The 18,397-nt window shown below is 36.9% G+C and overlaps 1 protein-coding gene across 1 annotated transcript in view; it reads right to left on the bottom strand.

Annotated features, from left to right (window-relative positions):
- The window catches only part of NAALADL2 (N-acetylated alpha-linked acidic dipeptidase like 2), a gene marked incomplete at its 5' end in the record, with an annotated part of 290,863 nt that overhangs the window by 75,979 nt on the left and 196,487 nt on the right, over positions 1–18,397 (bottom strand). Inside the window, one exon of the mRNA XM_075716831.1 lies at positions 12,940–13,086. Coding sequence (XP_075572946.1) covers positions 12,940–13,086 — 147 coding nt within the window. The remainder of the gene's footprint in view (positions 1–12,939; positions 13,087–18,397) is intronic.

Raw genomic sequence — 18,397 nt, 5'->3', positions numbered from 1 at the left:
CAATTTTCTTTACTAGGCCAGGACAATGCTGCATCTGCAACAGAGTCCTGTTGTCTTGACTATTACTTTAGAAACAGTTAAATTACCAGTTAGGAAACTCAAATTATGTAACTAATAATTCCTTAATATGCTCTCATTTCATACCTGAATAGATTTTTCTTGCTTGCTGAACACTCCCCAGCATTTATAAGAAAACATCCTCTTGTGAATAATACACAAATACCTCCAGAATGTTGGGGTTTTTTGGGGGGGTGGGTGGGTGGTGGTTTTTTTGAAAGTAACTTGCAGTGGAGGTTTCTCCACTCAGCAATAATGCTCAGTCTGGAAAAACACAGTTTTTAGACTAAAGTTCTTTAATCAGTTTGACTTCACCCTTGTTAATATTTGTCTGTCTTGTCCGTATTTGCGCCAGCTTTGCCCTTCAGCAGTTCACAATATTTGTGCCACCAATTTTGTGCTGCACAAAAGTAAAACACTCTTAGGAAGGTAAAACAGAGAGCAAGCAAGCGAGAACAAAAATCCTTCTAAAATTTGTACAGGTAGGCCAAACAGTATAAACATGATAATCTAACACTGCTAAAGTCTGCAAAGCAAATACTCAAAAAAAGGATGAAAGCCAAGAGAAAGCTGTTTATTTTCTTCACATAGAACAAAGAATAAGGTCTAGCAAAGGAGAATTTAGGGGTATAAAGTTTCTGCTGCATCAGGACTGAGAATATAATCTGTTACCTGTCCACGTATATACATATACGCTGAGTCTGTTCTATGAGCTATTAACCCGTTTCACTCTTTCTGCCTTTTTGTAATACAACAGCTTGAAGAGTAGAATCGCAGCAACCTGAGGGACACACACAAACATGCAGTGTCTGGTCACTAAAACACGAAGCAAGTAGTCAGCGCCTACCTTCAGAATCAATCTGGGAAACAAGTTTAGCTGGGAGTTTGAATTCACCTGCAGAGCACACACTATAAAGTTATGCTAGTGCCCAAAACTATTACTCAGAAATCCAGAGGCTTACAATTGCATGAGGACTTGTCTGCATCTGCATTCAAAACCACTGCCAAAAATTTGTCATAGCATGAAGGAGAAAGCCATGTCAGAAGAAAAGATAAAGAGAGAGCAGTGAGAAGAACAAAAACACCTCTGAAATCTGCACTGCAGGCTCTCACTAATTCCTTCTTCCATTTTACCCTAAGTAGAGCAATTGGCATATGGTGTCTTGGCAGCAAATATGCAATTGTATTCCTTTGTGAAACAGGTGTTTCACCTTAGCTAGGCTGAAAGACCACCTCTTCTCCATTTTCCTTTTGTTTTCCTGGCAGGGTGTAAGAGATTGAACCAGAGGTTTGACTGGAAGAAGGATCAAAAAAAAAAAAAAGAGTAATGGAAAAGGGTATCTCATAGACTAAAATATGGCTTATCATCAGCTATCTGGAATACTTTTAGTTTGGGAGGGTGCTGCAGACTGAAGGGGATTTTTAAATAGATTTACTCAAAAAGTGGATTATCTAGCATAGAACATACCGAAGCCAAAGTGTGGTTCTCTAATGTGTGGGTTAAACTGAATCAATGGAATAATACCAGGCATTAATATATGGCATGTAGGATTTCTCACTAATAAAGGCCCTTAAAGCTGCAAATATAATGCAGAAGAGAGCGCATGCCTCTCCATCTCACTAGTCGGCTGACTTTTCCCTTTCTAGCAAATGCTCTTGATATCTAATTAAATATTCCCTCCCAAAATCCACAAAGGATTATAAAGCGATATAAAAGTTGGTTTTCGCTAGTTATTACTTAAATAAAACTAAAGACATAAAATGTGTATGCTTTTAAATTATTTTTAGAAAGCAAAGCTTTGCAGTTGCCACAGCCTAATGTGTGTCAAAAATCTCAAAGTCAGAATAACCCTACTTTGTGAAAATGGGCATGTCAGAAGGAGTTTCTGACAAAAGGCTTTTCTTTGGTATTTTTACCATTTCACTTCACTGAAGATCTTTTAGAAAAGGAACAAAACCAGATCTATTTTCTGTTTTAACGTTCTGGTAAAGATGAACACTGACCTTGGGATGTCACCAGATGCTGGACAAAATAAGCAAGGCCTGCCAAATCAGACTACACAGAAAACAGAAGAGGCAAAATTGGAATCACTGCTGCACAATTTATTTTATTATTCATCTCAATTGTAGCCAGAAAAACTCAAGCCAACAGTCATCAGACAGGAAAAGAATATAAGCGCTTTTCTCTCATCTCTTTTAATTTAACTTTTTCTTCCTTGCATTAGTAAGCAAATTGAAATAATTACTGTAAAGCTATAAATTCACAGACTGCAGCACAAAGAAAGCAACTTTTAAGATATCAGGATACTTGCATAGCTTTATTCCTCTCTAGAGTCTTCCCTTGATGCTTTTTAAATGGAAGGCAGAATCAGCAGTTCAAGTAGGAGGAAGCAGCCCAAGCCAGAAATCTGGAACCTCACAGAGGATCTTCCCAAAGTTCAGAAGGCTAAAAATAGGAGGCTCAGTTCAGATTCACTATATGTAAGAGAGAACACCTTTTCTTGGATGTGTGGTGTGAAGGATGCAAGAACATTTTGTAACATTTTATGATCAATTCTGAGCATTCAAATTATGTGGAAAACATGCAGTTTTCCAGTAGGATCATCCTACCAATGTCCTGCTATAAGCCCTGAATCCCAGTGACAATGTCTTTCATAACCACAAATATTGTAAAGCACAATGTTTTTATTTCCTGATTCGATGCTTCTTATTTCCAATTTTTATTTTTAGTGCTTTAAAAAACTATTTACGTTATTATGCTGAATGAAGAAGTCCGATTTTATCGACTGGACAGATATTGAGTAGGTGGGTGTCTCACCATTTTGCAGTAAGAAACAGAATTGGCTTTTGCTAAGAACAATAATGGCTTCAAAGACAATATTTATTTATCAAAAGCCTTACTAAACAGTTCTTTAATGGCCATGATAAGATACATCAAACATTGCAATTTTTGAGAGAATGTATCACTGACTCAAATCACAGCTGTTTGATAGTCCAGTGATTTTGATTTTTTTTTTTCCAAACTATTAAAAGACAAAGCTGAGTGCCAAGCTACTAATACCTGCTGACACAAAACAAGTTCTGATACTTATTCTAAATACTCTGCCAGAAGATTTTTAGTTGGTCTGTTGAATTTAGCCACTCAGAACAACAATGGTAAAATCCTATCTTGAAGGCAACACGCCATTTACTTCTCCAGTGAGGACAGATATTCAGTACCTTCTATCCTTAGATAATACATGTTTTCAGTAACTAGATGCTTCAGTAGGCTATCAAACAGAAGCAATAATTGGTGTCTGAGCAAATTTCTCATGTCTTTTCCCACATCCCATTGACCTTGTTAACTTCCAGGCTGTCAACAGCCCTCAGTCAACTCCATGAAAATGTAAGAGCCTATGAGAGAATCTGCAAAGACAGAGTTTACAGAAACAAACACGTATTTATGCATTGTGAATGCTAAAGAAGCTGTGCATTTTTGTTACTGTATGGCAGGTTTATGAAAAGAATTTTCTCCTCCTGGATGCACTGTGGAATGTTTCGGACATCAAAGCAGTAGGATTTGTGAGACCAAACAGATTCTTTTGGAGCAAAGTAATGTATCCGACCGATGAGGATGTCATCAGTTTCACTAACATTAGTGGAATAACAAAGATGCTCTTCCATGAAATTAAGTAGCTAAATATTCATATTATTCAATAAAACAACTCAAGCAATCAATTGAACATCAAATGTATTTTGTCTTGTAAAACAGCGAGTCATTAACCTTAACAATTTCAGCATGCTCTCACTACCAAATTCAACTAAATTAGCGTCCAAGCGAACAGATGGACTAATGTATTAATGTATTACTGGTGAGTACTACACTGAGTAACCCCTGAATGTACTGAGAAATTAAAAAGCACTAATTTATGCTGAAGACGGACAGAAAAGAAAAAATATGTTGGTCACAAGAAATATAGTATGAATAAACTAAAACATAGCTATTATAAAGCCAGTATAGCCCATGAGTGAGAAAGGCAAGACACACAAGCAAGCGTGGTTTGGACCTACCTTCACAAGTAGTCCCAAGACAAGCTACTGGGCACTGTTCAAACTATATTTTGTTACACACCGGCAGTTCATCACTTGTCCATGATGCCTGGATGAATGAATGCCACAATGAAGCCTGCCTCTCCACCTTGACACATCTAACTCCCATTATTACACCTTGTTGACTATAAAGTTCTACTACGAAGTTCATAAAATCTCCCAGCAGCAAATGCAACAGCAACAAATTCTCCAGAGACAGTTTAGAAAAAGGAAATCCTGGGTTCCCAAGCAACCTGCCATTCTGAGGCTGATGATACACATTTGCTCCTTTGCAAAGAATTTCTGGCATTCTGAGCACACTAGTATTTTGATTCTTTCATACATGCATGAAACATCTCCCATAACTCCCCATGGGCAGCTACCAGCTATGTATTTCCTTAAAAAATTTAACGTAAACCAGGGAGAAAGGGGAGGAGGACTAAAACAGGGAAGGAGGGGAGCCATGCAGAACCGTATTTTTGGATGGAAAAGCTACCAAATTGCAGACCACCAGAACAACACACTGCTGTTATGCAAACTCCCTATTGGTCTAGATACAGGAGGAGAAATATGGCTTCTGCTTAGGGTAGGAATCTCCCTGGAATATCAGGGTCAACTGGCGCTAATTCTCTTCTGAGGACATTCATGCTATGCCACAGGCCTAGAAGTTCTGTTTTGAGCAGCTAAGGCTGAAGTAAGTATACCATGTCTTCATATACGGTCTACCCTGATCTTTCAAAGAAAATGATGCCATGGTGCTTCTAACTGAAGTTCTTGATAAATATACATGGATCTGATAAAATAATTGGTACTGGGTGACACTTAATCCAGGGAGACATAAACAATAACGGAAGAAAAACAGCATAAAATTTACCAGAAGAGCCCAGTCAGCTGTAGATCATCCAAGTAGTCAGTCAGAAATCTCAATACAGTAACTAATTCTTTCCCGTCTGGAAAGGGACTAGAGGACACACTAGAAGTAAAGTAGAAAAGGTTCTGGATATGGAGTAACAGTGAGATTAATGATGTGATGCACAATGTTGAGGTAACTGCAATAGGAATATAGAGATCTGAAACTTCGGAACATAAAAACGGATTGACTTTAAGCACCGTAACTGTTTGACCAGTGAACTACATTAGTGATCCAAAAATGGCTCTCAGTAAAAGATATCATAGATCAGACAATTCACGTCTGCTTTAGATATATGCACACAGGTACACGACTGTGTTTGTGGAGATAAATTTCTCGCTTTACCCAGAATTTGCTGACAAAAATACACCATAGACTGCTGCCTTCCATAATGCTTCCTTGGTTATATATGTATAAACATATGCATATAAGAATAAAGTGTGTGGGTTTTTATTTTTTTATATATATATATATATATATATATATATATATATATAAAAATGATCCTTGACAAGAACTTTGCTAAGAGAGAACGTAAGAGACCATTGGTCAGAAACTTACCGTGCCAGTTTCCCGTGTTTGTTCACAATACATCCAGTCACTTCACATTACAATACATTACATTCCTAGGTGAGTTGCAGCTCAGACACTGTAGCTGGAAGACAGAGGTTGTGTCTGTCACTGGGGATTATCTGTCCTTCCTCTGAGTCTGCAAATTGTTTACTGGTTGTTTTCACCTTTGTTGACATATACAATGCATTCTGTATCAGAGATACAGAGACGGAGTACTGTTCTTTCAAAGAAACAGTAGCTTTTAATAAATTCTGGCAGCCAGAGAAATGGTAATAGCTCACTGCTAGGCAGAAATTAACTTTATTTTCTCTGCTTGTTTTGTGTTCTAAGAAACAATGTGCTGGAGGTTATAATGGTAATGGACATAGCTATTCTTGTGGTAATAGAGCCAGTGGCCATCAACTACACTACTGAATTACCTATGCTGCAATGATTGATAAGGCAGTTCCAAATTTGAAAATAAAAAAACTCTCCAAATGCTTCCTACAAGTTCCATTTAAATTAAATTAAATTTCTCACAGAGGCTAATTACTTAGACACTTTCACTGAACTAAAATTAAATAATATAAACATCATGTCAAGGTTGTAACTGGAACCAACTCAGTACCTCAGTGAATCAATAATGATAGGAAATGGAATCTCCCAGTCATCAGTGGCACACATTTGTGGCAAGGTCCCAGTGTGGCCAATCTGGCTGACTGGATAGACTCCTGACCCTTTACACACGGCCAACACCCAGGACTTCCCCATGCCACCATGGTTTCTATGAATTTGTACGTTCAGTTCAAAACTCTACCTTGACACAAAAAAACTCAAGAAATGAAAGAGGATTAAATGGTGCTGCTAATCACTGACACCAGAACCTCACAACTTACAGACATTCAGTACTGTTCCCACACAGACAGAAATTGGTATAAACACCAGTTTCCCATTCACTTTTAAAAAGACACAAGCCAGATGCACTGAAGAGCACTCCGTACTGCCTCAGCCCTCCCTCTACACTAACACAAGTACATGAAAGAGATAAAAGCAGCATGCAACACGGGAGTTATTTTTCAGTAAACTAGACCCTAAGTTCTCTCCATCAAGGACAGCTCCTCTGTTTCTTTTCTCATAACAAAGAAAACTTGGAAAGCTTTTGATTTCTTTTGAAAGAAGTGCATGACGTGTCAGCCTAAGCATGTAAATACTGAAATCAAGAAACTGCAGTAAGTTTCCCCAAAGAGTGATAAAAAAGGCAGAAAAGAGGCCAGGACAGGGGGGAAGGGAGGAAGCAGAAGCAGACAGTAAAAACAACGGGGAAGCCACATTCATTGAAGCGTTAAGATTTAGTAGTGGCCTCTGTTTTACACCAGTGTGGGCGAAAATCACTTTTAAGGGCTCTAATGAAAGCTGAAAGTTACCTTCAAAAAGTTATGCATATTTCAACAGAAATAAAAATCATTATGCATTCTCTCTAAAGAGGATACAATCTCAAACTGTCAAAATTCTAAACTCTTCTACATATATTACATACAAATGCCTTCTATAAAGAAACCTCTTTACATTTTTCTTCTAAATTAGCTTAGTGGTCCATGGCATTACACTATCTTGGTCTAGCCTGTGAATAATGTGACAGGTAATTTTTATACTTCTTGCCTGTACTTAAGTTTGAGTGAAGATACGGAAAACAACTTTTATGGTTAGGGTGTAAAAGTAAATGTTCTGTAAGCCCTGCATACCCAAACTTGGACAGCTATCATAAAGTATTTCATGCTAAATATGTGTCCGTCAATAAATAACAAAAAAAGAGGGTAGTTTTTTTTTTTTTAAATACTGTGCAGTAACTTGTTTTTTCTCAAAACAAAATGATAATGCTAACATTGGTGTAACCTACCACATTATCACAGAAGGAATTTAAGATTCTGTGTTATCAGATAGGAATCATTATGTAATAGGATGCTCTGAGAAGGATGAACAATATGCAGCTAAGATAGGAAATAATCTAGCTAGAATTTAAAAAATTGGGTTCCTCATGAAACTGTTGACTGCGATGACATTAAATGGATAGTAACAGTCTATTCCAATCTTGAAAAAAGCTCAACATACTCCTGTACCAGCTTAAGTTTGCAAGCGATCGGAACAGCTTCAAGATGCTGAACAGTTTAATGTTTGATTTACAATACTGAGGAAACAATCAAATCTCTAACTGAAACCATGGCAAATCCAGATTATATTTTCTCTTGTACTCAAACATTAGGCAGCCACAGCAAGGCTATTTTTCTCAGTCTCTGTGATTTACTTCTGTTCCAGTACTTCAGCAACTATGCTATAAACTGTGCTAAGAAAGACATAATCAAACTGAATTAACTTGCAGCTACGGGGTTGGTTCTTTTCTCTTAAGTGAAGAAGTCCCCTACTACATTTCCAAATATAGATCTTTTAAAAAACTACTCTCCTCTGTCCCCTTTCATGAAGGAAAAAAGGCAAGTGCAGCCATCAGATTAAAATGTTGAATCCAGCAAAGCAAACCACATTTTTAAGGTGCTCCACCAAGAAGAGGGAAAATGATACGGGATGATGCTCATATACAAAGAAAAACAAGGCAAAGCTTAAAGAAATAAGGGAGAGAAATAAAAGAAACAGAAGACTGCTAAAAGAGGAGGTATGCATAAACGTCTGAACTTCTGAGACTCTCTGACAGGTAAAACTACGGCTAGAGTCAGGAAACAACACAAAATCTTCCAGACCATGCTGTTGGTCCTGGTGTTGTATTTTTATATAATAATACAGTGTAAAAATGAAAGGAAGGATTTATGCCAAACAACTTTCTGGAGCAGGCTGGAGACACCCTTGACAACCTACTGCAAAAGCTGTGTTATATTTTAAGACATACATGTGGTACATTTTAAGATGTAAAATTAACATTAATCTGTTTTAAGTAAATCAGCAGAAAGTTCTTTGAGTGGGGGAGCTCGCTCAGCAGTTAGAACACTACAGAAGACTCACGAGTCCTCTCTCCATATACCCCAAGTACTGACACACATATTCTTGGCATAGCAGAATGTGTCTTATATTATAAAGAAACGAACTAAGGAATCTGACCAGGAAGTTCTCTGCCTCCATACAGGCTTTCCACCCACTGCCTCAAAACCACATCGATTGTATGCACTTTCTGAAACAAATCATTCTATCATCACAAAACAACTTCCCAAATTGTGTTAAACAGGATAACCCAGAGTACTCTGGATTCATGAATCTTTTCCATTCATATCTCCAGTTATAGGAAATTTCACATTAGTTAAGAAGTAAGTGTTCACTGTGACTAAAACCACCTTCCATTAACACAGCCACAGATTTGAATAATGAGCCTTTTATTGCTGTAAAGGTTAAGTTTCAATAATTTTTAACACTTTTCCTTGTATTTTGGAGAGGTCATTCATAAAAGCAGAGTTGAATGTACAGCGAATGTTACTTCATATGGAAGAACAGTTATCAGTCACACAACTGAAATAAACCATTTAACACTAGAATTTCCATTAACGTGCAAATTTAAAAAGATGCCAAAAAGCAACAGAGAAGGATAAAAAAAGACACATAAGGGAAGAGATACAGGGTAAGCTATTAAGTTTTAAAGCAGTATTTTCTATTACACAGGCACACAATCAATGTATATTCATTCAGAAAGGAGAACAATGAAGAATTCAAATAGAAACTGTATGCATCCTCTTGAGATCATACACCACCATATCCAGCGTTTTCAGAGTTGTTCCTAATTTACAGTCGAGTAACCAAGAGCTGAGCCTCAGTCATGTTGTTTACAAAATAAAACACGGTGAAGAATTTACATCTAAGACACTAAGCAGAATCATGATGAACAGCGACATATCCAAAACTGTGGTTTTGTCTGTTATATGCATGTATGTTCTATCATTATGGAGGCATGTATTATGCCTGTTATACCATTTATTGGTTTGAAAGTGCATTGTCATACAAACACGACTAATATTTTCAAGGGCATAGAAATGGTCCACACATGAAAAAAAAAAAATCACTTGCTCCAATTTGTTATTCCTGATGTACCAATGATCATACAATCAAATAATTCCATTGGTATCTAGCTCTTATTGCAGTACAGAGAGTGACAAAGGCAAGTTTGTGATCTAAGACCTCTTTTACTTTATGCTGCTCTTTCTTTTTGGTGTAAAGCTAAGTGAAGATGTTTCTAACACTATTGACTGAGGTGAGGACTAATAGACTTATAATCATGGGCTTTCAGTAGTGGAGAAACTCAGATTTGAAATCAACATTACTTCTCTGTGTGGGGGCTCTACATAGTCACTTGGATGTAAATGAATCATTAACTTGAATAGCATGACTGCTCTTCAAAGTACAAGAATCTGCAGTATTAGGAAAAGCTGATCAGCCTTTCTCCAAATACATTACAAACCAGAATGTGACCCTCACGTGGAGGTAAAGCCAGTGCACCAGAGGTTATGAGGAGAGGAAGGCTTTCTTCAGCAGCTGCAAGAGAATCCTTGGAAATTGGGTTAATAAGTTTTTTTTCCACTTGAGAAATTCTTCCAAGTTTACTTCTTACTCGCAGACTAAAATGCTGCATATGTTCTGCTAGTAAATAAATGAGGTGCATTTCACTCAGTGCATTTTTATACTAGTGGCTGAATACTTAGAATGCGCTTTACTAGCTCACAGATCTGACCACAGGCATTCGCCATGCAAATTTAACCTCCTTGCAGCTGTGCTTCGCTGTATTAGGTAATTTCAGGCAAGACAGTTTTACTTACTCTTCCGGTCTAGAGTGTTTCCTCTTACAACTTTTATTTCCTCTTATTTACTCCTCAGGTTCCTGCCAATGAAAAGCTTTTACAACCTTCTCTCTGACGACTGGCCTTGCACTTACTGTGTAAGAGATGCATTTCTAAAGCTGACCTGTAACTGTTGCTCTGTAGGTGCACTATGAGGCACAGATCTTGGGCTTTTTTACTCTAAACCAGTTTTTTCTGAGTGTGGAATAGCATCAGTTTTATGTGACAATGCATGCTGTCTGACAGGTGGATAAAATAAACAACTAATGTATACTCCAAAAGAAGAGAATTTTCTGAGTAGGTCACAGCAGTGAAAGAGACAGCAGAGGAAACCAACCTGGTAAAATGATAGTCTAGAAAAACACATCAAAACATCCCATTTTTGAAATCTGTTCTCCCAAATCCAAACCTTGTTTTGCAATGAAGCTGACAAAGCAGAGGCATAGTTTAAAAAGCTGAATGGCTTGGAAACAAACAAGCAAAAATCCCTCCCTGCAACTTGCCAGATTATTTTCAGTCACTAACCTGCACAAGACAAATTCCTACAATGTTTATTAATAGGCCTGTAAACCCAGAAGAATTTGTCTGCCTTATAATAGTACTATACCTGTTTGATACAATAAACAGAATCCCCAATAAACAACTGCAATAAACAGTAAACAACAAACAGATTGCTTGTCTGGTAGAATACAGCAAACTAGGAGAGTCAATGAGCCTATGTTTTGAAGGACTGTTAATCATCAGTTCAATAAATAACAAAAATATAGCAAAGAATGCAAATTTAATCATTCTGTGTAACTTCACTTTTAGGAAAAAATCCATCCTCTTGCCAACAGAAATTTACAAATTTTGCTAAGCAGATTTATTTCTCACATGAAATAGATCTCATGGGGTCAAGATCTCCTATGGTCTGAGAGGTGCAGTACATCAACTTCAAGACTTCAGATCACACTTATCACAAATTTAATTCTAGGAAATGATTTTGCAAGACGGATAAAAGCTGAGTTTTCAACAGAGAATCAAATTTTCTGTGTCATATTTAAGGAAATATGAAAATATTTTCTTTTATGATTTTAACTACATTGCTGAGTCGTTTCCAGCATTGTGCCGAGATAAAAATGCACATCTGCAACACTAACTGAACATGAAGAATAACTTTGGTAGGACTGAAATAGACAACAGCCAAAGGAACCTTCAGCGTTCATATTGTAAATGTTGCTGGGAAATACGTATTATTTTGATATACTGAAGTCTGCAGATTCTTTCTCATGCTCTTTGGATCCTGTCTACACAGATCTGGAATGAAAACTATATGGAATAGCTGCTAAGTGACAACAGAAACTTGCACTGGACCACAAGCCTGTCATAAACATCGCACTCATAGATCTTCTGCCTTCACATTTTGCTTACAGCCTTTGCCTTGTGTTTCATCTGAAATGGAATATTTTGCCTAATAGGTGTAGTGATGTTTAGAAACAGAAGTCTCCTTGTTTATATTCATTTTTGACTGAATCTATTTTAATTTACACAACATCACAACAATGCTCCAATATTTGGCATATTTCTGTTTTGTTTTGCATTTGTGAATTAGAAGCATGCAGTGCCAGGAAGCATTCCAGTTCAACTCGGCTTCAGCTTTGTTCTTGAACTTGGAAAGATGTGCGAATATGTAGATAAGCACAGTGCAAGAAGAGAATTCATAGAATCGTTTAGGTTGGAAAAGACCTTTAAGATCAAAGAGGAATGAGGAGAATATGAAGTCAATGCATTGTTACATTTACAAGAAAACACACACCTTTTCTCATGACCACTGTATCTTGAAATAACTAGTGCCAGGCTTTCTGATCCTCAGCTGACCAGCTAAGGGTGAGTTTGAGCTGTCCAGGTGCAAATATAACCTATACTAGTGAAGGCTGAGGAAGGACAAACTTTCCTGACAGTTTATCTGTGTCCAATTCCAACCTGGTCTCCAAACAGCATAACACACCTCTTCCTTCCACTTACCTTGCAGAGGACAATGGACTGAAAAAGAACATGGTGTTTTGAAGACTCCAAGCAAGCATACAGATCTTTACAACCAACATATATGCTAGAGGCATATTTTGCCCACAGTATGAAAATGAATATAAAATTAATTTTGAAGGCTGTCTCATCCTACTGTGCGGGGAAAAAAACCTAACCACATCGAAACCAGTTTCCTCTATGTTCAAAGCAGTCTGAAAAATTTGGTTAGATAATACGTAACCTATAATACTATCAGCAATATTAGCATTTTTAACATAATGTCCTCTAACTTTTTTTTTCTTTTCATTGTTCTAAACATTTATCTTGTGTTTTAATGCCATACCCTTATAAAATCAGTCACTTTTAAGCTCTGTGGTAATCCTCTGAAGATCTAAAAAAATGTACTTACAGGAGATAATTTTCCACTACAACACACTTGTCATTTAAGGATATAACCTGAGAAAATCTAATTCTATCTTTCTGCTACTTTCAGTTCACCCATTTTTATTCCCCTGATTTTACCTCTGATGTTTTGGTGTCCTCATAAGAAAACTGCGTGGCAGGTACTCCAAGATGGTTGATGAAATAATCTGAATCTCCCTGTATCTGCACAGAACTCACATTAGATCCTGGACATTTAGTCTTTTCCACACAGTTGAAGCTCTGGCTCTGAAAAACAAACACAAATCAAAAGTCTACTTACTTACTTGCAACCAGACTCTTAACAACTTGTATCGATACCTCATTTACACAGCATTCTTTGGGTTTGAAGCATTTTAAAAAGAAGGTTGGAACTTACACTGGTGCAAACAGGTATTAGCTGATTCATACTTAGTAGTGAGTGAGCCTACAAACCTTTCACCCCCTATTGATACACTCTGCAGTCTTTGGGATCGGACATAGCAGAGAAAGAAGAATGTGCTGCAACACGGCTGAGCCTTTCAAAGGACAATGAAAGCCATATCGAATTGACATGGCAGGAGGGGCGAGAGAAGAAGCCTTTGGTAGGCATACGAAGTGTCCCATACTGGGCAGGAGTTTAGAGGTCATCATGGTACCTTTTGGAAGCATGTTCTGAGATCTTTAATGGCTACTAAGGAATCAATTCTTTATTCAGTTAATAGTACACTCTCTAACAGTAAAAAGCTGAATCAGATAATCATAGTCAAGATTATCTATGGTCTATGAAATGGTGGCAAAGTAAAGAATTTGCTGCAATTGCAGAGTATGGGTTAAGAAAAAACCAAAAGGCTAAAGATACATAAATACACATTTTCTGGGTAAATTGCTTAAAATAATTCTAGTCAGTGGCATGTTTGTATTCGTTTCACTTAATTATTTAATGGTGAAATCTTAGCAACAGAATTGCAACAAATACAAGATGAAAACTGGAAAACAAGACAAGACTGAGTGCCACATACTCGTGTAGCTTTCAAATACATTAGGTAATTAAACAATAAACAGTAGGCACAAAGGCTTTCAAGATCTATTATAGCAAATAAGCTACTTAGGCTTCTTTTTAAGAATGTTAAGAAGTTGAAGACCTAGAGATTATTTACATTTAGCTAACAGTTTATATAGTATAACATAACTTTCTCAGACCTACCTACTAAATTACTAGCTTGCTACAAGAACAGTGTAAAGATTAGTTCTCCTTCAATACTAAAATACACCACTCTGTAAATTTAAGTTCCTGAGGTTAGCAGGAAAATGTTTTAAGAGTTAGAAAGAGACAAATCTCGGTACTTTTCCTTTTTAAAATTAGCATAATTATTGCTTCACAGTTTCACTTCAGTGCTATGAAGAATGCAATTGCATATTACCCAGTATAAATAAGGGCTGCAGATTCTCACAAAAACTATTTTAAAATACCTTCAAGAAATAGCTTCCATTTCGTAAGTATTTTTGAAAGGTGGCTATATCACTCTCTTTTTTTGCTAAATGTTTCTGCTCCCACCGTTCTTACGTACATTCACAGTTGTCCAAAAAGACTGAAGAGTTACAGTCAAAATAGGAACAAAAGATCACTTCTATATGTGCAGTCTACCGCTAGTAAATACTATCCCCTGTAAAGATATCCATGGAGGAACACGATTCACAGCAGCCAAAATTCTGGCTCTCCATGGCATAGTACGATAGAAGAATAATAAAAATTAAACATTAACGTAGCATTAATCTTGGGTGTCGCTTGTAAGTCTAGTGGTTAAAACATTGCAGACAAAAGTTTAAAACAGGGCTTTTTGGAGATTTTTTTAGATTTAGATTAAGACTTTTTAAAAGTTTTTAAACATGAAGGCATCTCTTTAATTACAACTTTTGTACCTGTGTTTCACTCCCCCTTCACACCATTCTTGAGAAGGTTTCAATCACACTGAGAAGACATTTAACAACATCAGTGTGGCTGTTCGAAGACATACAGATCCACCGGCTATCTAAACAGTCTCAATAAAGTCAGTAACCTTGGTTTTCAAAGAAACCAAAGCTACAACAGAAACCGTAGAAGCCCAAACTATATACTCATTTCAAAAGGTGTTTTTAAATAACCAAATTTTATATTCTACAATCTTTCCCAGTCAAAAACACTGTATAGACCGCATCCACACATAAAGGCATGTTTATAATTTTATGCATATATATATGCACACACAATCCATTCTTAAGTGATTGCTCCTTTCAGGAATTGTAAGATGTTTAGGTATCACACAGTGTACTATATTACAGTGTAGATTAGACTATCTCCTAACTTCCTCATACAGCCTAACACGTTTGGTCAAGTTTCATAACCGATGAGTAGTCTGTTCTTCCTTTAATGCTTAAAAGTTTACTGAATGATGTGAAATACAGTGTTTGGGTTCAATAGGAAAATCCCTGAAACAAGAAAAAACCCAGAGTTACCTACCAAAGGAAATCACAAAGTTAAATATCCAAATTAATCCCAGTAAAACTGTTGGGCAAAACAATTCAGTATCAGAAAAGACAAACAGCTGAAAAGTCAATGATCCGTAAGCGAGCCACATAGTACACAGAAGGCTCTTGTCTTTCTAAAACGACCTGACCCTAGCTCTCAGTAAACACAATGGCAGCAAAGCTCTTCAAGGCTAATGCTACTTGCACCTACTCAGGTTAAGAATTTATGTAACTATCGTGACTATCCTATCCAGAATTAATTTTGAAGAAGTAATCAATAGAAGGCATATCTTGAAACGTGGTAAGGACCATTGAAATCTTAATATATACCTCACAGAGGTAAGGAAATGGAGCAGGGAAATGAATGTACATTCTTTTCCTTGTAAATCTAAATCTTTATACCTTTCACTCTACTCAGCGAGCATTAACCTTTCATCATCTCCTATGTATTCATATCTCGAATTTGCTACGGGATTTTCAGAAAAGGAATACTGTAAACTGCTGATGGGAGGTACAAGCGTGGACTTGGAACTTACACCTGAAATCCCCAACTGTAGAGGGGGCAACAGAGGGTAACAGAAAAGGAAAACAAGGTTTCATGCAATGAATAACATTTCACACAGAAAAAGAATTCCAGAAATTTTCAATCTATTATGTGAGAATTCAACTGGTGTAACTGTACAAATGAAGTTCTAAGGCATTTTCCAGTAGTGTCATGTCACCTATACACCAAAATTGTTGGCTAAGTATCAAGAACATTAGAAAGCTGGATCATTATTGTCATCTACTAAGCAGAACAGGCTTCACAAAAAAGCAATCAAGGTTATAGACACTGTAGGGACACAGCTAATTAATGAAGTATTTTGATACTGTTCCCCTTTCTGTATTGTCTCCAAGAGGTGAAAATGATGGTAGAGTCAGTTAAATTCTGAATATATACCAACCCCCATTTCTGCTAGCATACCAGGAACTGAAAAAAGAGACGCCTTCCTTTCTCAGAAAACCAAGCTTTACTTTTAGCCAGCATTGTGCCCCTCTGAAAACACTTTACAACATTCCATTTTAACTATTCAAGAAGAATCGGTTACTTTTTTCCTCACTATAGCAACAACGAAATATTTTTTATGTACAAAAGTTTATATATGAAATGTTTACAGATTCAGTTAAGAGTACAATGAGATACAGTACTTTTTGGTTTTTACATCACCATCCTTCATGGTATAGGATTCATATTTTTATGACAGCAATGTTCAATTTGATCACGCTAGCATCTTAAGAGTTTAACTGCTTTATTCAGCTATTGCTGTTCTGACACACAAGCCTCTGATAATGACTAGTTCAACAATAAATATTTAACACTGCACTAATATGGGAGAATGCTTTATGTGCAAGATACTGTTGTTTTTCAATTTATTTTTAGTGTTACGGAGAGTCTACAATATCAGCATTCTTCAAGTCTTTGGCAATGACTGCAAACTTCATGTAGTGTGTTTTGCATTCATTAAGCAAATAAAATGTTTCCCAAAATTAATGGACTTTAAGATAAAGAATAATAATGGCCTACAATTAATAAAACTTTCCCAAGAGCTGTTAAACTAAGAGGCAAGCTTTTGACTCAGTCAATGCAAGAAAAACAGCCCACATACAGCATGCCACATACTTCACATAGAGTAACACATCAAAGCAAATAAGTTGTTGAAGGAATCAGCAAAGCAAGTCTCTTCCTCCGCCCCTGTCTTACAGTTATAAGAAAAGGAATTGAGGAACAATTTCCTAGAATAAGATGCAAAAAAGGAGACAGTCAGCATGCAGAAGAATAATGGCAGGCATGGGAATGATGGGAGATGAAGCCATACCTACAAATACCTGTTTATAGGACTATTACCCACAAATACTGGCTATGTTAGTAGTTGCTGCTTTCATTTCCTTCCCTCCTCATGCTCACCTAGAACAACCATCCTAAATCTTTGTTCAGTCTTTCCGCACTGAAGACACTTCTGTTTCTGACACAGAAATTAACTTCAAAGTCCACTTAGTTAATCAACTGGAAATATTGTTCTTGTACCATGCGGAACACTCTCCTACCAAAACGTACAAGCACTGGCTCGAGTTTTTTTCAATATGCACCAGTCAGGGAAACCAGGAAAAGACAGTCTCCCAAAATTGTAACTGCAATTTATGACAAGCAGGACAGCTTCCATGCTTGGCAGCAGAATGCCTGATCCTTACTGCAAGTGAAGTAGGCACTAATGCAGAACAAAGATGAAAGACTGACTGGGAAAAAAACATACTGGTACTAGGAAATAAAGGTCACTCCTAAGAAAAATACTACTAGGGGATGTGGGCCACAGAATTGGCTTGGGTGGGGGTGAAGACTACACCAATGCCAGTGTCCAGAAACACAGGATTTAAAAGCATTTTAAAGTTCTTCAGTGCCAAATAATTTGTCAGTCATCATGTAATAGCAACTGTGTATCACTTTGGCATTCTGCTTTCCCTTTAGTTATTTTTTACCCACTAACTCATCTGCTATTCTTGTATGTTTAAATCTAAAGTGGTGTCATTTACAAAAAAACCCTCTTAATAAAAATTTGATTAATTTTTATTCTAATAATCCATGGAATCTTTCCTTTCATATATGCAAAAACAATTTGTAAGTTCCCAGTTTGGAAAAAAAGTTTAATTGCTATGCATTACTTCACCAGTTGCAGTCAGGTCCTACTTAACGGTCATTTAAATGTTAGCTTTTATGTAAGGAAAAAACCAAAGAATCTTTAAAAATGCATCTCAAATAAATTATCAGCAACATGCTCTGTAAGAACTAACTCCCTGGTGTAGAGCAGGCAAACATTTCTTCAGCTGGTTAGCCTTACAGTAAAACACACATAATAGCCCTATTTACATCACTCAGTTGCTCAGGCTGGTCTCCACTGTGTCAATCAAGGCCTCCCTTTAGGTTGGAAGGAAATCAAGCCATGTGGTTAGACAGTAATCAAGGAGGGGTTCATGTCAGTGCAAGGACGCGCACGCTATTCGTAATTGAATAATTTTATTTCTCTGGAGTTCATTTTGG

Source organism: Pelecanus crispus, chromosome 9 (assembly GCF_030463565.1).
Source record: "Pelecanus crispus isolate bPelCri1 chromosome 9, bPelCri1.pri, whole genome shotgun sequence".
Classification (NCBI taxonomy): Eukaryota; Metazoa; Chordata; class Aves; order Pelecaniformes; family Pelecanidae; genus Pelecanus; species Pelecanus crispus.
This window is presented reverse-complemented; position numbering and strand designations above follow the sequence as displayed.